Genomic DNA, 19731 nt, shown 5'->3' on the forward strand with positions numbered 1-19731 from the left:
TTGGACCACAATTCAAGAACAGACAACTTAATACTGAGTCTTCAGTGTAGACTTTAGCCCTCCTTCCAAAAAACTGCCTGAAAAAAGGAGAATGTGAGAGCTGCAGCATATAAGAACTGAGAAGCAGAGACTAAAAAAAAAAAAAAAAATACTTTAAGTAGAGTTGTGCTTCAAACAGCTTTGACTCATTCAAATGAAACTGATGGAGTAACTGGTAAAAATATTACTTATGGAACACTATTATTATTGCTGACTTTTGTTGAGGGATATGCAATAGCACTGACAGGATGGTCATTTAAATCATTAAATAAAAGAATATTTGTTTTCTGTCTAAAGATGAATTTTCTGCAAATTCCTTTGTATATATGTATCAGAGATACAGAACAATTTCATTAATTCAGAAAACCTGATTTCCCCCCAATTTAATTCCAAAGCAATGAAAGGGGATGGGGGGGGGGGAGGGGAGAGAGAGAAGAGAAAGAGACTCCCTCTGATTCCAACTACTGGTCAGTGGGAGAGTACCTGGATTTATACAAATGAACTTCTAGAAGTTGGTTTCACTGGTAAGACACTATTTCCCTTCTTGCAGCATTTCTTGTGCTAATCCAAGCCGGATGGGAATAAGAGAGTTTGGACATAGTCTTTCAAGTGATATCTCCGCAGCTGAAAATCACAGGCCTGAAACTCCACAGTCTTGCACCTAAGGAGTCATTTACACCATGGCAAGGTGAGTGTGCAAAACTGTAGCATTTTACACCCACTTTGTACAGGTGTATGTGATTGGGCAAGGTGGGGGGACATCAGCTCCCATATCTAGATTATAATGGCGAAGGAGGAACGTAAAGAGGCTTGGTATGGAGGTGCCTGGGAACTTTTATGACTACAGTCCATTAACTCTCATGGGGAGACTACACTTGCTGCTTGCCAAAACAGTTACTCTCTCAGGGATGTGAAGCATATTGTAGTCCTGTGAGTGCAAAAGGTCTCAAAATCTAGGGCTCTGACTACCACTGTTAATCTCTACTGCCAAGCGTTAAATCTTGTGACCTTGAGACAACAATGTACATTTCCTGAAAGTTTGATTTTGTGGCCTCTCTCATGACAAAAGCTCTCTAGCTAACAGGGACAGTTCAACAGAACAGGGTGGAGTCTGCTTCTCACAGATGAGGTATATGCTAAGTAGAACAAATGCTGCAGAATGCAAGTGGAACCTGAGGAATTTATACTGAAGACAGCTAGGGAAGGGAAGAGACAGCTACACCCTTATGTTTATGCCACAAACCATGGCAGAGAAATGAAGGCTAACGGTATTTTTTTTCTGTCTGGTTGGGCTGTCCTTCTTGGTAGAACATTAACCACAAGGCTGCCTTGTGGAAGGACTTGGAACATGGAATCACAAAAGGATCTCACTGAAAAGGCACTAGGAAGAAGTGTATAGTTCTAGACTAACAAGATTTATCCCCTTTCCAACCAGTGAGACAGACAAGCAAACTGTACAATTTGGAATTTGTACAGGGAATACTGCAGAATGAATACTACGGCAAAATGAAAATAAAGTTTAAAAATAGAAGTAAAGCTATTTTCAAATTATTAAAATGCCAAACTTTTTTACACAGCAAAATTATATTAAACAGCAGCAGACAAAATAATACGTCCCACCACCATAGGCAAGGGACATTTTAAATGTTTATAAGGTTAACTATAAAACAATTTGACAACCAAAATATGAACAGGCCAATTCAAGTATATACACAATATATTAAAATCATATAAATTATATATTTATACAAAGGGCGCAAATATAGCAAATTTCAAGTGATATGGTAATCACTTTAACAGAACTGAGTTTTGAATAATCAGTTTCACCTTTTGTTGATTTTCTCCCAAAGTCTTTCAACTTGGATAGATGATACCTCAGATACCTAGATTACAGAGAGCAAGGATCAAGAATTATTATTATTCTCAACCAAATGAAGCTGGCAGAGTGGGATGGTAGATCTCTCATGAAATCCTGATTTAATTATTTCCCTAGTAAACACCTATTTCTTCTCTTAAAAATCAGGAATTTCAGATTATCTACTGCAGATGAACAATCTACTCTATTGTGTGTATTTAATGATTACATTTGAATTCTGTTTGATTTGCAAACATTTTAAATAAAAATAGATTCCAGCACTTCTCAAAAATGCAAGAAAAGATGGCAGTAAGTCAAACAAAAACTACAGTTAAATTATGGAAGGATGCTCTCTTCCTAGCATTTTGGCTAGTATCATGTAAGTGAGCTTAAAAAAACCAGTAGCTTATTTTTAATCACTTTTTGATTTCAAAAGAAGACAGCATGGCCCCAATCCAGCCAAGCACTTAAGCCCAACTGAAGTCAAAAGGGCTAATGATGTGCTTAAAGTTAAGCATGTGCTTAGAATGCCTTGCTGGATTTAGGTTTATGTGCATAAATTCTGTATAACAGCACCTAAACCTATTTTCTATTGCTGCAGTGCTACCCCTTCATTAATGCAATTCTTAAAAGGTTGCTTCATCTTAATTAACCCAGTAGTTCCAGGCATGCAAGGTGAGCAGCAACGGCAAGCCACATTAAGCAGAAAGAAAGCAAAGGCAGGACTACAAATATACAGAAACTCTCTCTTTAAAAAGGTATAAACAACTTTACATGTGTAAAAGTAATTCAATTTCACAAAATGCAGGTTAAAAAAAATCAACCATATACTGTATTTCATGAACACTGGATATTCACTACACTGAAAGGAAATCAAAGCAAACAAGAATTCCCCAGTTTCAAGTAATCCTTGATGCCTTTTTGGCCAACTGCATTATATCATAACAGGTAATTTAATAGCATTTATATGCTACAATTTATGCAGCTAACCTTTCACGTATGATCCAAATTGATAGTTGTGTCTAGTTAACATTCACCTATGTTTGCCCACACATTCCATATTAACTCTTTGAGAAACTATTCAAGTTAATTATATTGCAAATTAAAGACAAATTACATTCTGTATGATCCTTCTAGATTTGAAAAAATAGGTTTTTAAAGGCTTGTCAAAGTTTAGAAGAAAAAAATTTCCATTAAAAAATCCAAGATTAAAAAAAAATCATTGACTTTTTTTGTGATCGAGGGTACTAATAGAAAGATTATTACAAACATACTACAATTTGATCAAGAAGACTTCATGAATATGCCGCTGATGAGCATGCAACACCACTGATATCTGTCAAGTTCCAGGTATCAATGTATCCCCATTTCATCCCCCGTCAGGCCCCTTACCCCCCCCCACCTCCCCAGTAATAACAGTATTATAAAAAGGTAAACTCTAGAGTTAGTGGCAAAATCTTCACAGTAAATTGTTAAAGAAAATGTTATTGTGATCCTTTGTAAAATGGCATCAGTCAATTGGACCCTGAAAAATTAGTTTGACGCAGTTGTGTTCCCCAGTCAGCTGTGCTGCACAAAAAGGGCAAGAAGCATGAAATGCATGAGTACCATGAGGCAGTGGGATTTGAGACCAGTATTTTGCAGATTTCTCAGAGCACACATGTCCACAAGGGGTGAAAGCATAAGTTGGCGGACCAGCATCCACATAAAACCCTGCCTCGCAACCAAGCCAAAGAGGCACATAGGGACCAACGGTTCTGCACATAGGACACTCGCGCTCATTGGCTTCTGTGTCACTGCGATGTCCCCAGTTGTGATAGCCATGAACGTGACCACAGCTAAGGTAAGCCCAAGGCTGTTTCTCTTCTACCACATCTTTACGGTTAATGCTGGGAAACGCTAAAGTATTCAGCCCAACAGGACACTGTGGCCTAGCGGCATTTATCTCCTGTCGCAAAGCTTCAATGTGTTTCTGAGTCGGTGTGTGAAACAGACCATCTGCTGTTCTCCACAGAAGAGTGGCTCCACACAGGTCAATGAGAGAGCCATCTTGTAGGATGTTGGTCTCATTTTCTACCTAGAGGTACAACACAGACATAAATTTGAGATGGAGCTTTTACAGACAACTTAGCTAATTCTTTGAATGACTCCTCTTCCTCAACATATACCATTCACTCCCACAATCCTCTGGTAAAATCCTCAGACTGTTTACAAATAACTTCTCCGGAAATTATCCTCCCCTCCCCCACTACCCCTTTGATGTGGGGGTCTCTCTCCTACCTACCATGTCTCTTTCTTTCTCATCTTCTGGTATGGATCTTCCCTGGGTCTCTCTCTAGCATGGATTTTCTCTATGGTTGTCTGTTTTACTTACAGACAGTTCTGACAGGATTTACAGAGTTCCCACTCCTTCATTCTGAGTTGTGTACCAGATAGTCAGCTGTATCACTCCTTCAGAGCTTTCTGTTGCATTTTGCTTCCTTTGTTTGGGCGGGCAAGTGACATTTTATATTGCAGATACCAATGCTAGCCAAATTCACAAATACTTTTGTAAGTTTTATACTAGCGCATAAAAGTAACTGACAGCTAAATCTTAGTCCCCAATTTTTAGAAGTGAGGAGCACCTATTACTCATATTGAAGTCTATAGAAGCTGAAGGCACTCCGCTCTTCTGAAAAATCAGGCTCTTAGTGTATAAACAGGCATTGTGTACAAACCACAGCATAAGATTTACTGTTTAAAACTTCTCATTTTCTCTTCTGAATGAAAGCAGGTGATTATGCAACATTTTGAGAGAATATACTAAACAAAACAGCAGCTTTGGTGCAGCTTTCTCTAATTTGTTTTAATGTCACAAACACATAGGCAACTTGCGCTGTTGGTACCACCCTTGAAATGATGAATGCACATTAAAATGTGTGTGTGACATTAACTGAAAACAGACTGCTTCTCAGGACTGAGAAGTGTATAATTAACCAGCATCAGCTTTACACATTGTTAAGGGGTGGAACATCCAGTACTGTCATATCAAATAAATATCCTGGATATTAAACAGAGCACTTCAATAAGTGTGGCTGGCAGGAGGAGTGATCACACTTGATATATTAATTTAGCCCAAATTTGTGGATTAAGAACAGTAAATCATTCCTATAAAAACCCTAGATAACGATACAATAATCTATTGATAAAAGGTAATTTACAGCAAGTGCTCCAGGTACGAAGTTCAGTGATCAGAACAGAAACTCATCAAATGAGGAGTCAGAGAATTCTTTACAAACAGAAAAGGGAAAGGTCTCTTGGTATCATGGACTGAACACATTGCAAACTTGGTGGATTCATTTTTATGAATTCACTCAACGAATATTGCTCACAGCAGTACTAACTAGTATGCCATGTAATTTTATTTACAATAAGAAGGCAAGTTGTTTTATCTGTGGAAGAGGAGACTTACTTATTCTAGAACCACTTTTCTTCAGCAGCACTAAAGGTGTTTTGCTAACAGTGTACAATTCTATTCTGTCATTGTATTTTTGAACATAGCAAAGGCACCCACAGCCCAGGATATGGTGCTCTCCCTTTTTATATCAGTTACAACCAAACTAGAATTAATAAGTCAATGCGTCGTTGCAAGAGGTAGGAATACCTGGAGGAACAACAAGTGCCTACTCAGAAGGGTAGGACTCCTGCTTCTAAGAGCTGCAGTCCTAAACAACCCAGACAGGGAGCATCAGTTGTCTCCTCCAGATATCCATAACAGTCAGCAAAGGAGGGAGGGGAGGGAAAGGGTGCAGAAAAAGAATCTCTTGAGCCCCAGAGTTGGAAGACGCAGTAGGAGTGTGGCCACAGAGTGGGGAGGAGGGGAAGAATGGGTCGCCCAGTAAGAAAAAACGTGAGGTTGAAAATGGATGAGTGGGGGCTGGAAAATTATTACCTACACTTGCCCCAATCCTCAGAGTCTAACAGCTTGATGGCTGAATAGTTACATCTGACTCCTCCTTCGAAAAAAGGAAGGAAGAGACAGATGAGGAGCTGGAAAGGAGAGCACTGTAGCAAAAAAACCAGAATAGATGTTGAGATGTGCAAACCCTTCCCCTCAAAGGCCTGGTGGTAGAATGGGGACCCTGCTCTCTTTCCCTCTCCCTGCTAGTAGATCAAACAACAGCCAGGCCTCTTGGGGGCCTTTAGGCAGCTGGAGGAGGAGCAGTAGAGCTCACTTCTCAGGACTGACTCAGTAACCTGCTCAGATTTCCCACAAGGGACCCTCCCTGGCTCTTCTATCTCTGTCTGTGTGTGTGTTCTCAGTGATCCCCTACCCCAGTGCTAGGTGTGACAATGCTCAAACACAATACTGTACTTCATGTACTCCACACCTCTACTATCACAGTTCTCAGTGCCAGAAAAAAGAGGATTTCCTATGTTAGTAGTACTTTGGTTTTGAATAACTGTGCACTTTCAACTTACTAGCTTCCCCCTTTGTTGAGCAGATCTGGTTTCTCGTAGAGTATATACATCACCACAGACAGAGATTTCCCGCCACACTCCAGGTTTAGACTCTTCGGTAAACCCTCCTTTTGGATGCATGACCAGAACGCCATTGGTTGTTAATCCATCCATGTGCCCATCAGGATTTTTCCATTTTGCTGCTTTTTCCTAGATGTAATACCACAACAATGGGAAAGAAGGCAGCCTTTTACTTTCAAAGCCTCAAGAGTATTTCACCAGCACAGTTAGTGTTTATAAGGGTGAAGAACACTGTTGGTGAATTCTAAGGCTGGTGGGTGATATTTTCAAAGCAGCAAGAGATTTAGCTGCACATTTTTAACCAGTATTTAAACTTTTGCAGAAAATTGTTACTTCTAACTCAATAAACCAAACGTCAGACATGAGATGCTTGTGCAATCACTGTTGGCTTTACAGACATATCAGCTAACACTTAAATCATGAAGATGCTGTTAACCACTATAGTTTATATAAATGACAGTGTTTACTGTGGCTTGTACTGGGTGGCTGTTATATCTTTCCTTGGTAGCCAGCACTCATATAGCCAAAACAATCCCTCTGTAAGTCTAATTAATGGTGAATGCCTCGTCAGAACTCATGTTGCGCCCTGAAGAGCTGCTGCCAGTCTTTTCAACAACAAAAAAAGAGGCCACTTAATTTAGACTCTGATATTAAAGATAGGTAGAAGGCACTGTGAAGAGTTCACAGAGTGGCAATACATTTGAAGTTCCCATACATTTTTCAAATAATAGAATTACCAAGGTTTTAATAAACCTAGGCACCAAAGTCAATGATAATATACACAATTTATAATAATAATAAAAAAAAAAAAGGCACAAGAATTTGCTTAAGATCAGTCAGATGGCATAGAGGCTATTTTTGCTTGTAGATAACATAGCGATCAATAGTACTTACTCCAAGAAATATGTTTTTAGAAGAGTCAAATCCTGCTGCAAAAATCCTTGCTGTATACGGTGCATTCCTATCGCAGACAATCCTGCATGCAAACCTGGATATGGTGCTTTGTGTGATCTGAGTTTCATCATTGTTTTGACTGCCAGAAATTGTATCTGTTACTACAAAGTCTATAGGGCTTTCTGTTGATCTCCCAACCTGCAAAAATTCAAAATGCACTTGATATACAGCTCTCTAAATATACCGCACAGAAACATCAATGCTACCATTTTGACAAAGTTAATTTTGATCACATCAATTATCCACACTCTGCCAACCACCTGTCTGAAAGGTCAAATTCCTGCTCTGGACTGTCATATTTTCACATATTTGCCCTTGGCAAAAATTCACCATTTTCATAGCAAGAGAGCTTTTCATTTGATAAAACTGCTGTGGTTGTGTATGTACCGGCAAATCTGAAGCATATTAATTTTATTTAAAAGGGGAGGGGAGATTTTGGCTAGCAGTGTGAAAATGTTGGTTACTGCTGTATTTCATACCCCCTTCTCTACAAATAAATACTATACGCCTACATTCAGATAAATAAAAAGTTAAAGAACGACTGTCATTTTAAAACTGCCATGAAATTAAAACATGTTTTTAGACCAAAACAGCAGTTTTAAAAATATATCTTCACAGAAAATGAGAGTCTAATTCATATTTTAGATATCATTGCATTTTGTAAGTCTTATACATAAAATTCTCAGGACAGGATACTCATTTGGCCAGATGTACTAGAGCAGGGGTCAGCAACCTTTCAGAAGTGGTGTGCCGAGTCTTCATTTATTCACTCTAATTTAAGGTTTCGCATGCCAGTAATTGATTTTAACGTTTTTAGAAGGTCTCTTTCTACAAGTCTATAATCTATAAATAAACTATTGTTGTATGTAAAGTAAATAAGGTTTTTAAAATGTTTAAGAAGCTTCATTTAAAATTAAATTAAAATGCAGATCCCCCTGGACCAGTGGCCAGAACACGGGCAGTGTGAGTGCCACTGAAAATCAGCTCGCGTGCCATATGTTGCCTATCCCTGTACTTATGCAAGACATTTTAAATAACACTTTTTGTATTAAGCACTTACTCTGAGAAAAATAAAGCAGCTGAGATAAGGAACAAATTTCTCAAAGAGTCCTAAGCATTTAAAACTTTCCCCCCACATCTATAAAACAATTCTAAAACAAGGAACAACTGTGCATTTGGAATCGCAAATTATAAAATGGACAAAGGGATCTGACTATCGAACAAAGGTGCAGACACAACACTGAGCTGGTACTAGTACTTCTATATGCAAGTAATGTTACACCACTCTGGACAGTAATCAGGTAGTTATAGGTTAGAAACAAAAAAAAAAAAAGGAATTTAAAGTACTTCTGAACAGATGCCTTGTGACTTGCTGCTAACCAAAATAAAATTATAAATATTTTGTATGCCAATGTAGTTTAATTCCAAGAACCCTCATTTATATGACAGGTTTCAGAGTAGCAGCCGTGTTAGTCTGTATCCGCGAAAAGAACAGGAGTACTTGTGGCACCTTAGAGACTAACAAATTTATTTGAGCATAAGCTTTTGTGAGCTACAGCCACTTCATCAGATGCATAGAATGGAACATATAGTAACATATAGTTAATTAATTCTAGTTTAATTCGAAGCTTTTCTGAAGCTTCAAAAACAGACTCCAATGAGAAACTGCTGAACTAGAATTAATTTGCAAACTAGATACCATTAACTTGGGCTTGAATAGAGACTGGGAGTGGCTGGGTCATTACACAAACTGAATCTATTTCCCCATGTTAAGTATCCTCACACCTTCTTGTCAATTGCCTGGAATGGGCCATCTTGATTATCACTACAAAAAATTTTTTTCTCCTGCTGATAATAGCTCGTCTTAATTAATTAGCCTCTTAAGAGTTGGTATGGCAACTTTCACCTTTTCATGTTCTGTGTGTGTGTGTGTGTGTGTGTGTGTGTGTATATATATATATTCTTACTATATGTTCCATTCTATGCATCTGATGAAGTGGGCTGTACCCCACGAAAGCTTATGCTCAAATAAATTTGTTAGTCTCTAAGGTGCCACAAGTACTACTCCTCATTTATATGTAAGCTAAGAACTTCTCAATGAAGATCTTTAAAAAGTTTTGTGAGGAGGATACAATCTGTGTAGCTTACTTGCACTTCAAAGGCCAGCAATGGGAACACATATGGATTCATCATGTGCATAAACATCTCTGCGGGTAAAAAAGAGCCAATCTCTAAAACATCCCCCCTATAAATCCACTCTGTCTATACAAATAGAGAAGAAAAGCTCTTCAAGAATTAAGCAAATATATGACATTGTTAATATTCACCCTATCAAATGAAACTGTAGCAATGATACAAAAAGCAATCCCATTTGTAAAACCCTGCTTACTCTCGAACATCAAACTATGCAGCAAACCCACAAATACATGCTGAACCTGACATTTTAACATATTAATATAAAAGCAAGCGAGGATTTCCCCTGCCCTAGCTCCAGATTGCTTTTAGAATTTAGAAAATTTACTAAAGCAAAACCACATAGAAATAATGAAAGTACTAATCAGTCTAACCAAAACTATTCACTTCAACTTTTCAGAGAATGTAAGATTTTTAATAGAATGCACAAAACAGACAGTAAAAATTAAGTACACAAAGTTGGATGTGTCACAGTTTATGTTGCTTTAAAAAAAAAGTCAAATAAAAAATATTATAGAATGCTCCATTAACTGTACCTCCCTTGAAATCCTATTTCCAATGGACTTGTATTTACCTCCCTATGGAATTCCTGTTAAAAGGTACCATTGTTGCACAGTAGCAACAGATTGGTCAAATTCCTGCCTGACTTCAGAAAGTGTTACAGATTTAGAATCTGTTCCCCCTTAATTCAAACCATAGCAATGTGAGGGTCACCTCAGTCACGCCGAAGCTAATTAGCTTTATTTTGCTTTAATATGAAAAAACCTCAACAGTTTCAGTAACCTGCATATAAAGGTTAAACTTTGTCCTGATTCGATGGTAGCTTTGACAGATTTCCCAACAAACTTTTAGCACATGTTGAAGGCTCAGAAGTGATCTTAGATTGTGCCTTTTCTTATCAATGGCACATGAATATTGGAAGTCATCAAGACACTCTAGTCTATGATTTTGCATAGTGATGCAGAGATCAGTCAAATGCTATAAAATGTAACACACTTGTAGATCTACTTAAAGGGACATCAGACACAACTATATAAGTTGTTTGCTTACTACAAGTGTTTCCCACTATATTTCTTCCAGCTGTTAAACCTCTAACTCTGGATTGCTATTAGAGCTTTTAAAGTAGTTACAACAACAACAGAAGAATGGTCCTATTGGCTTTGAAAGCATGACATCAGTCCAAGTGTTAACTCTTGGCTTTCTGCATAGCCACATCAAATCACCTGGCAACAGGGAATCTCAACTGTTTTAGACACTAGCATTAAGATCTATAGGCTTGAAGCTTTTATTTCTTGTGCCCATCGGGCTTAGACATTTCTGAAACAAGAGGAAATATTTAGTTTTTTTTTTTTTTTTTTTTTTTTTAAAGTGGCACAGGATAAAAATAATCCTGAGATTAACACATTTGCATTGATAAACATATATTTGTACTAAATTTATATTTTGATATTCCATTCTCTTTGTAACAAGACATGTAGAATTACCTCTGTGTAACATAATACTACATATTAAATGCAGTAAAGCCATTTAAAAAAATCTCTCAACCGTTTAAAAAGTAAATTCAGCATTTGCTAGAGGCACTAAATTCACACAGGACTATGATAATTTAAAACAGCAGCATACTGTCCTTATGGATGTGGCAAGAATTACCTTTACAAGAGAAAGCTATCCAGTCTCCATGCCAATTCAAATCTTTTGCCTTTGAGACTATCCCCCCCCAAAAGTTAATCAGTACCAACTGTAGTGATTTTGGCCACATGGGCAATTATCCATTAGGAGATAAGTTGACCATTAAGTCATTTGACAGAGTCTGTATCTACACTAGATTTGAACTACCAATTTAGAGGTGAAAGGTTCTGGATTTCATTACCATTTCTCTGAAAGATTTAGTTCCCCCACCCAGTATCTTTCTTTTGGAAGGTCATGCTACTAAGTATCAGTTTGCAGATTGTTGCTTCGATTTTGTTTTAGTACTTTATGAGCTCTTATTTAGAGAGATATAGGATATAGTTTGGGACACATACATGAAACATGCTGGGGGCTACAAACACTGCTGTACTGGAACGCTGAATTCAGAGTAGCAGCCGTGTTAGTCTGTATCCGCAAAAAGAACAGGAGTACTTGCGTCACCTTAGAGACTAACACATTTATTTGAGCATAAGCTTTCGTGGGCTACAGCCCACTTCATCAGATGCATGTAGTGGAAAATACAGTAGGAGCTGATAATAGCTCACCTTAACTGATCACTCTCCTTATAGTGTGTATGGTAACACCCATTGTTTCATGTTCTCTGTGTGTATATATCTTCCTACTGTATTTTCCACTACATGCATCCGATGAAGTGGGCTGTAGCCCACGAAAGCTTATGCTCTAATAAATTTGTTAGTCTCTAAGGTGCCACAAGTACTCCTGTTCTTTTTGCGGATACAGACTAACGCAGCTGCTACTCTGAAACCTGTCTTTGAAGATGGTGGGTCAAATTATCTGATGATGTAAACAAGCGAAGACCCATTGACTAATGGAATTTTACTCAATGACAATGGAAGAGAATTTGACCCTATTACTTTAAACAGAATATCAGAAGTATTGCTCTACTCTGAAAAATAAAGCCTTCATACTCAAATACATTCAGGGTCATCATTGCTTTATAGTACGTGTGACATTATTGCCATGAACTGAGACCGTAGAGATCATTGTTGCAACCAGGGTCCTATGGTTGCACCAGATCTTATACAGAGGAGGTCAAGTGGGGTGTCTATGGAAAGGTTATAATTTGCTGGTTATGATTATGCTGTCAGTATGTGTGCATCATTTTTGTATTTTAAGTTATGAAGATTGCATATGTACTTGTATCTCAATGTGTTTGATTTTAAGTAGCCTCAGTGAAGCATCTGGTCAGCTTCTTGAGAAAGGACTATTCTCAGTAAGTGCCCAGTAAAGAAACACTTAACTGACAATGGACTTTGGGAGACGCCAATCCATATCTGAGCTTTCCTAGGAACCTTCAAACTAAAATGTAAACAATGGTGTCGGCCTGCAAAAAGCAGAATAATTCATGGACATGTGACTTGCCCAGATGGCTACAAACTCCATCTTGTTGCTGTGACTTTGCACAGAAGAACAAAGGGGTTTCTGCCCACAAGAGAGAATATAAAAGGCCCTAGAAGCCTGTCCATTTTGTCTTTAGCTGGCTCAAGAGATGGCCTCTCCACCCACAAGAGATGCCTGAGAGAAACTGGAACAAAGGACAGTAACTACGGGGGTGGACCCAGACTAGGAAGGAGTCCAGTCTATGAAAGAAGCTTATTGGAACATCTCTGGGGGTGAGATTTCATCTGTAATCAGTTTCTTAATGTATTAGGCTTAGACTTGCGTGTTTTGTTTTGTTTGGTAACTTACTTTGTTCTGTCTGTTATTACTTGGAACCACTTAAATACTACTTTTTATACTTAATGCAATCACTTTTTGCTTATTAATTAACCCAGAGTAAGTAATTAATACCTGGGCGAGCAAAGAGCTGTGCATCTCTCTCTATCAGTATTATAGAGGGTGGACAATTTATGAGTTTACCCTGTATAAGCTTTATACAGAGAAACGGATTTATTTGGGGTTTGGATCCCGTTGGGTGTCTGGGTGCTGGAGACAGGAGCACTTAAGCTGTTTTCAGTTAAGTCTGCAGCTTTGGGGCATGTGGTTCAGACCCTGGGTCTGTGTTGGAGCAGACTGGCGTGTCTGGTTCAACAAGGCAGGGTTCTGGAGGCCCAAACTGGCAGAGAAAACAGGCTCAGAGGAAGTCTCAGCACATCAGGTGACAGTCCCAGGGGGATCTCTGTGACCGAACCCGTCACAGAGGGGACAGCAGGCTCTGCGAGATTGCCATTGTGAGGCAAATCCTCAGCCAAAGGAGGGCTGCCTCTCCAATGGATCCGAACCTCAACATTGGGCCCCTGCCCCATGAGCCTCCCCAGCTGCACCTTCCACACCAGCTGAGTCGGCTGCGTAACCTGCAGCTGGCCTGCCTCCGAACTGTGCCTAGGACACAGCTGTACATGCTCATGCTCCATACCCTTCACTTCCTCACCCTCATGTCCTGCCCCAACACCAACTAGCAGGACCAATTACCACCCGCGGAAGGTGATAAAAACACACCTACTTAATGATGAGTCCCCATTTACAATTACATTTTGAGACTGATCAGTTACCCAGCATTTAATCCATTTAATGAATTCCAGGTTAATTTTTTCTCTCTAGTTTTTTGATCAAAATGTTGTGTGGTACCAAGTCAAATGCCCCACAGAAGACTAAGTATATTATGTCAACACTATTATATTTATCAACCAAACTTGTAATCTCATCAAAAAAAGATACCAGGTTCGTTTGACAGGATCTATTTTCCATAAATCTATACTGATGGCATTAACTGTATTACACTCCTTTAGAGAGACAAGGTGGGTGAGGGAATATCTTTTATTGACCAACTTTTGTTTGACAGAGACAAGCTTGTTCAAGCGCTCTGTGTAAGCTCAAAAGCTGTGTCTCACCATCCACACTGCTATTTATACCTTTGCTAGCTGGGTGCACAGTGTCTGCACTCTACACACTGCCTTTAGTGTGGATGTACTCTTCATTGAAAATCAACATTAACAGTCCAATGAGCACTTGAGCCGGATCTTTGAAGACTCCTGGATGTAAGTTATTTTGACCTGCTGATTTTAAAAGGTCTAACATCCCACTGCGATCCTAGTACAATGGAAAGAGTGGTATATGATATGACTAAATCTGTTTTTTTCCAAACTTAGAACAGAAATATTGAACATTTCTGCCTTTTCTGCATTATTATTGATAATGGGAAAATTCCAGCTCCAGCTGTCAAGAAAGGCCTGATTTTGTTTGTAAAAAAAAAGATCCACCAAAGTGAGAGAAAATAAAAATGGAAAAACTGTACTGCACTGTAACCTATAGCTGGATCTGTGGACAAAAACCCAGAACAATACATGTCAGTAATATTTTCCCGTTTTATTAGTTTTCGTGGAAAAGCCCATTCTTCCGTTTCAATTTATTCATAATGGGCAATGTTTATTTGCTATGGCATGAAAGTACATTAAGAAAGCAAGACTATAGCAAAAACTACACTTCTCGTTAATCACTAAATGGAAGTAATAAGAATTCATGCATCACTAGATTCCCCTGGGAGAACTTTAGATGGAGCAAGAATAGAAAATGATTGGAGCAGAGGGTATTTACATTTGGATAGTTAGGCCGTTTCCTCTCCTCATTGTGTCAACAGAAAGAAAACCAAGTGCTGAACACTTAAGTGCTACAGACTGAACAAAGGCGTTTAATAACTCAAAGTAGGATGATTTAATTACTGTTAAGATGAACGTGTGTGGCCTTGACAAGAAAAGATTGTGCAAGTTTTTTTCCTCAGCCTAGTGATCCTATGTACAGAAATCCTTTTTTTATATATAATTACTAGGGCTGTCAAGCGATTAAAAAAAGTAATTAATCGCGCTGTTAATAATAGAATACTATTTATGTAAGTATTTTTGGATGTTTTCCACATTTTCAAATATGTTGATTTCAATTACAACACAGAATACAAAGTGTACAGTGCTAACTGTATATTTTTTACTATAAATATTTGCACTGTAAAAACAAAAGAAATAGTATTTTTAAATTCACCTCATACATAGGGTTACCATACGTCCGGGTTTCCCCGGACATGTCCGGCTTTTGGGTCTTTAAATAGCCGTCCGGGGGGAATTTGTCAAAAGCTAAAAATGTCCGGGATTCCCCCCGGACGGCTATTTAAAGACCCAAAAGCCGCTGATAGGGCAGCCGCGCCGGCTGAAAGTGGTACTGGGAGCAGCATGGAGCAGCCGCAAGCGGTGGGTGCAGGCGGCCCGGCTCCCCCTGCCTGGGGCTCCCCTCGCCCTCCGGGGAGCGCGGGCTCCTCCTCTGCAGCGCTGCCCGCCGCGGGGCTGGGGCTCTCCCGGGGCTCTGCCCTGCACACGCCCAGCACCCCCGGGACTGCTCCTGCCTCCCTGGGCTGGCCCCAGATCCCCTCCCCCGGGGGGCTGGGGTCCTGCTGCGGCTTGTGCCCCTCTGCCTCCTCCGCAGGGCAGGCAGCCCCAGGGGGTTGGGCCATGCCACCCCTTCCCCAGCTTCCCCCTCCAGCAGCCCCCGCACCGCCCTGCCGGGCCTGTTCAGCGCTCGGCCCCACCGGGTCCTGCCCTGCCTCAAGCAACCCGCCCCTACCGTGTGGCGGCGCGGCCCGGGGGGGACTGGGGGAGCCGCAGAAAAGCCCCTTCCCGGAGCTGGTGCAGGACACGAGCCTGGCTCTCAGCCCAGGCTCCGGCATTAGGCTGCAGCAGGGAGCGGAGCCACCCCCCGCGGGCTGGGCTCGGCTCAGCCCAGCCCTGCTCTTAAAGGGACAGGGACCCCACCGTGGCTCAGCCCGGCCTGGGGCACGGGGGGGGGGGGGGGGGGGGGGGGGGGGGAATCTGTAACGGGGGAGGGGGAGTCTGTCTGCAGACAGGAGATTGATGCAAACATGCTAGTGCCACTGAGGGATGCCATGGGCTAGGTCAGGTGCTGGGCTTCACATACCAGCCACTTCAAATCCTGTGGGAGCTGAGAGCCAGCACTAGGGAGGGGGTCCTGGGCTGGCAGAGCAGGGGCCGTGTAGCGCAGGCCAGAGGAGATCGGGCTGGTGGAGCACGGGGTGCTGCAGAGCAGGTGTGTGGTGCGTTGGGGGGGCTGGCAGAGCAGGAGGTGCTGCATGGCAGGGCTGGGGATCAGGCTGGTGTGGCAGGGTGCTGCAGGCCAGCCACGAGGGGCATGGCATTGCTGTGGGCGAAGCTTGCCTAGCCTCTCAGTTCAACTCCCAATCCACCCCAACGTTTGTGTGGTTGAAGAAGGGGCAGGAGGGTGCAATCGGGTCATGACTGCCCTCTTCTGGCAGGTGCTGTAGGGGCAGCTAACTCAGCCTCACGTGGAGCGAGCACGCTGTGGATCTTTAGAGCAGTGATTCTCAGCCCGCCAGCGGCTTGCAGCCCAATCAGCACCCGGCTGCAGCCCATGTGCCATCCTCAGGGCCATACAGGGAGCGTGTATCTTGTGTGGCTGCAGCCCATAGAACCCCTAGAAAGCCGCATGTGCTGCCCACAATGGGAAATCGATTGAGAACCAGTGCTTTGGAGCAATGCTTTGGGCAGGCGGCTCCTCGAGAGCGGAGCAAGAGAAGGGAAGATCTGCTCACCAGGGCTTTGGGGACCCTCCCTCACTTATCACAGGGGTGGTGGGCACACCCCCTCCCCAGCCCAGCCAGGGCTTTGCTGGGGTGCAGCTCACAGTTAGCCCCTTGGTGCAGAATCCCCGAGTGACCCGGAGCTTGTGCAGCTCCATGGACGCTGGTGGGGAGCTCTGGTTACAGGCTTCTGCCATGCATAGGGTTACCATATGTCCGGTTTTTCCCGGACATGTCCGGCTTTTCGGCAATCAAACCCCCGTCCGGGGGGAATTGACAAAAAGCCGAACATGTCCGGGAAAATGCCGGCTAGGCGCTTCCCCTCCCGGGCTCCAGCTGCGCTGGGGAAGCGCCGGCTGGGGGCGCAGGGTCTGGGGGCTGCCCGGCAAATCCTGAAGCCGGTAGCGCTGGGGCAGCCCTTTCCCCCTGGCTGGGAGTGGGAGGGAGGAGGGGGCGGAGTTAGGGAAGGGGCGGAGTTGGGGCGGGGCTAGGGGTGGGAAAATGGGCGGGGCCCGGGCCCGTGGAGGGTCCTCTTTTTTTATTTATGAGATATGGTAACCCTACTCATACAAGTACTGTAGTGCAATCTTTATCATGAAAGTTGAACTTACAAATATAGAATTATGTACAAAAAATAACTGCATTCAAAAATAAAACAAAGTCCACACATTCCTACTTCTTGTTCAGCCAATCGCTCAGATAAACAAGTTTGTTTACATTTGCAGGAGATAATGCTGCCCGCTGATGCGTCCATGCTGATGATGGGTTCTGCCGGATAACAATGCAAAGCAGTGCAGACCAATGCATGTTCATTTTCATCATCTGAGTCAGATGCCACCAACAGAAGGTTGATTTTCTTTTTTGGAGGTTCGGGTTCTGTAGTTTCCGCATTGGAGTGTTGCTCTTTTAAGACTTCTGAAAGCATGCTCCAAACCCCGTCCCGATCAGATTTTGGAAGGCACTTCAGATGTTTAAATCTTCGGTCGAGTGCTGTAGCTATCTTTAGAAATTTCACATTGGTACCTTCTTTGCGTTTTGTCAAATCTGCAGTGAAAGTGTGCTTAAAACGAACAACATGCTGGGTCATCATCCGAGACTGCTATAACATGAAATATATGGCAGAATGCAGGTAAGACACAGAGTAGGAGACATACAATTCTGCCTCAAGAAGTTCAGTCACAAATTTAATTAACACATTTTTTTAATGAGCATGGAAGAATATCCTCTGGAATGGTGTCTGAAGCATGAAGGGGCATACGAAAGCTTAGCAGATCTGGCATGTAAATACCTTGCAATGCCGGCTACTAAAGTGCCATGCGAATATCTGTTCTTACTTTCAGGTGGCATTGCAAATAAGAAGCGGGCAGCATTATCTCCCGTAAATGTAAACAAACTTGTTTATCTTAGCGATTGGCTGAACAAGAAGTAGGACAGAGTGGACTTGCAGGCTCTAAAGTTTTACATAACTGTACTCAAAAACAAAACCATGTAACAAAAAAAAAAAAAAATCTACATTTGTAAGTTGCACTTTCACGATAAAGAGATTGCACTACAGTACTTGCATGAGGTGAACTGAAAAATACTATTTCTTTTGTTTATCATTTTTACAGTGCAAATATTGGTAATAAAAATAATATAAAGTGAGCAGTGTACACTCTGTATTCTGTGTTGTAACTGAAATCAATATATTTGAAAATGTAGAAAAACATCCAAAATATTTAATAAATTTCAATTGGCATTCTATTGTTTAACAGTGCGATTAAATCTGCGATTAATTTTTTTGAGTTAATCACACGAGTTAACGGCGATTAATCGACAGCCCTAAAAATGACATTGAAAAATAACCTACGTTAAGAGAATGTTACTGTTGCAAAGTCAAGCCCTCAAAAGTTAGGCAATGCCAGAAATACGGCTGCCTGTGCCTCCTCAATTCAGCGTCCTCGTTTATACGCATTATGATGCAGTCTTTAATTACAAGATCACATATTTTGTCCATAGGACCCCTGCCTCCTTTAAGGCATAGTTCTCATCCCTGGCTCTCCCCCATGTTCCTATTCCTTGCCCCACCGTCTTCTGCCCCCGTTTTGCTCCTGCCTCTCCCTTCCTTCTCCCATCTCCTGCTACCAACTACTCCCTTTCTACTCTAACCCCTCTAACTCTAGTTGTATTCTGGGCCTTAGTGTTTCTTAATGCTCCCAAATACATTGCATGTGCCATTTTTACAGCTGCTATGGTATCCGTATGGAAAATAAACAGTGGTGAAAGGGTAAGGATGTTTAACAGATACTGGCTCTGGTTAAAAAGATAGCCTGATCAATCGGAAGAGCAACTCTAAATATGGTCATTAGACTTCTATAGCACAAAGGTAACACTTAAGAAAGAGTAGAAGTGGGATTGCTTGCAGAGGCTGCATAACAAGTGTAGTATTTTAATAAGCAGAGTCTTACCTGAAACATATCTGTATCTTTATCATGTGTATACTCCACTACAACTGTCTGGTTTCTGGATAACGTATAAGAGATACTGTGCTGACCTTTACAGCTGATGGCCTGTTGAATAAGAGAACAAAAAGATATTTCCATTGCACATAAGCTTACTATTAAACATTATAATCTGACTCATTTCACTATATAAACACCTGACACTAATCAGGAAAAAGAACAGTGTACTACAACATTCTATTACAAAGCTGAGTAAGTCGACACACAAACAAAACCCCTTAGTTCTTACAATGGCTTTTCTGATTCAAGAACTGTATCTGTTTGCTCCCTATGTATTTTCGGACTACAAGTGTAACTAATATTTGAGAAATTTAGCTTCCCCAATCTATCAGATTTGTTTTTGAAATTTCATCATGAGCCTAAAATTACTACCCTTCAGAACCCTGGCATCCATATACCCCTCTCTGTCTTCCTTTGCA

At 41.3% G+C, this 19731-nt stretch overlaps 1 protein-coding gene across 1 annotated transcript in view; it reads right to left on the bottom strand.

The window, feature by feature from the left end:
- Positions 1–3305: 3305 nt before the first annotated feature.
- The window catches only part of PELI2 (pellino E3 ubiquitin protein ligase family member 2), a 112522-nt gene continuing 96096 nt past the window's right edge, over positions 3306–19731 (bottom strand). The window contains exons 3-6 of the mRNA XM_054024753.1: positions 19259–19360; positions 7310–7507; positions 6356–6544; positions 3306–3971 (exon numbers count right to left, since the gene is read on the bottom strand). Coding sequence (XP_053880728.1) covers positions 3405–3971; positions 6356–6544; positions 7310–7507; positions 19259–19360 — 1056 coding nt within the window. The 3' untranslated portion in view covers positions 3306–3404. The remainder of the gene's footprint in view (positions 3972–6355; positions 6545–7309; positions 7508–19258; positions 19361–19731) is intronic.

The sequence above is a fragment of the Malaclemys terrapin genome, chromosome 4, assembly GCF_027887155.1.
Source record: "Malaclemys terrapin pileata isolate rMalTer1 chromosome 4, rMalTer1.hap1, whole genome shotgun sequence".
NCBI lineage: Eukaryota > Metazoa > Chordata > Testudines > Emydidae > Malaclemys > Malaclemys terrapin.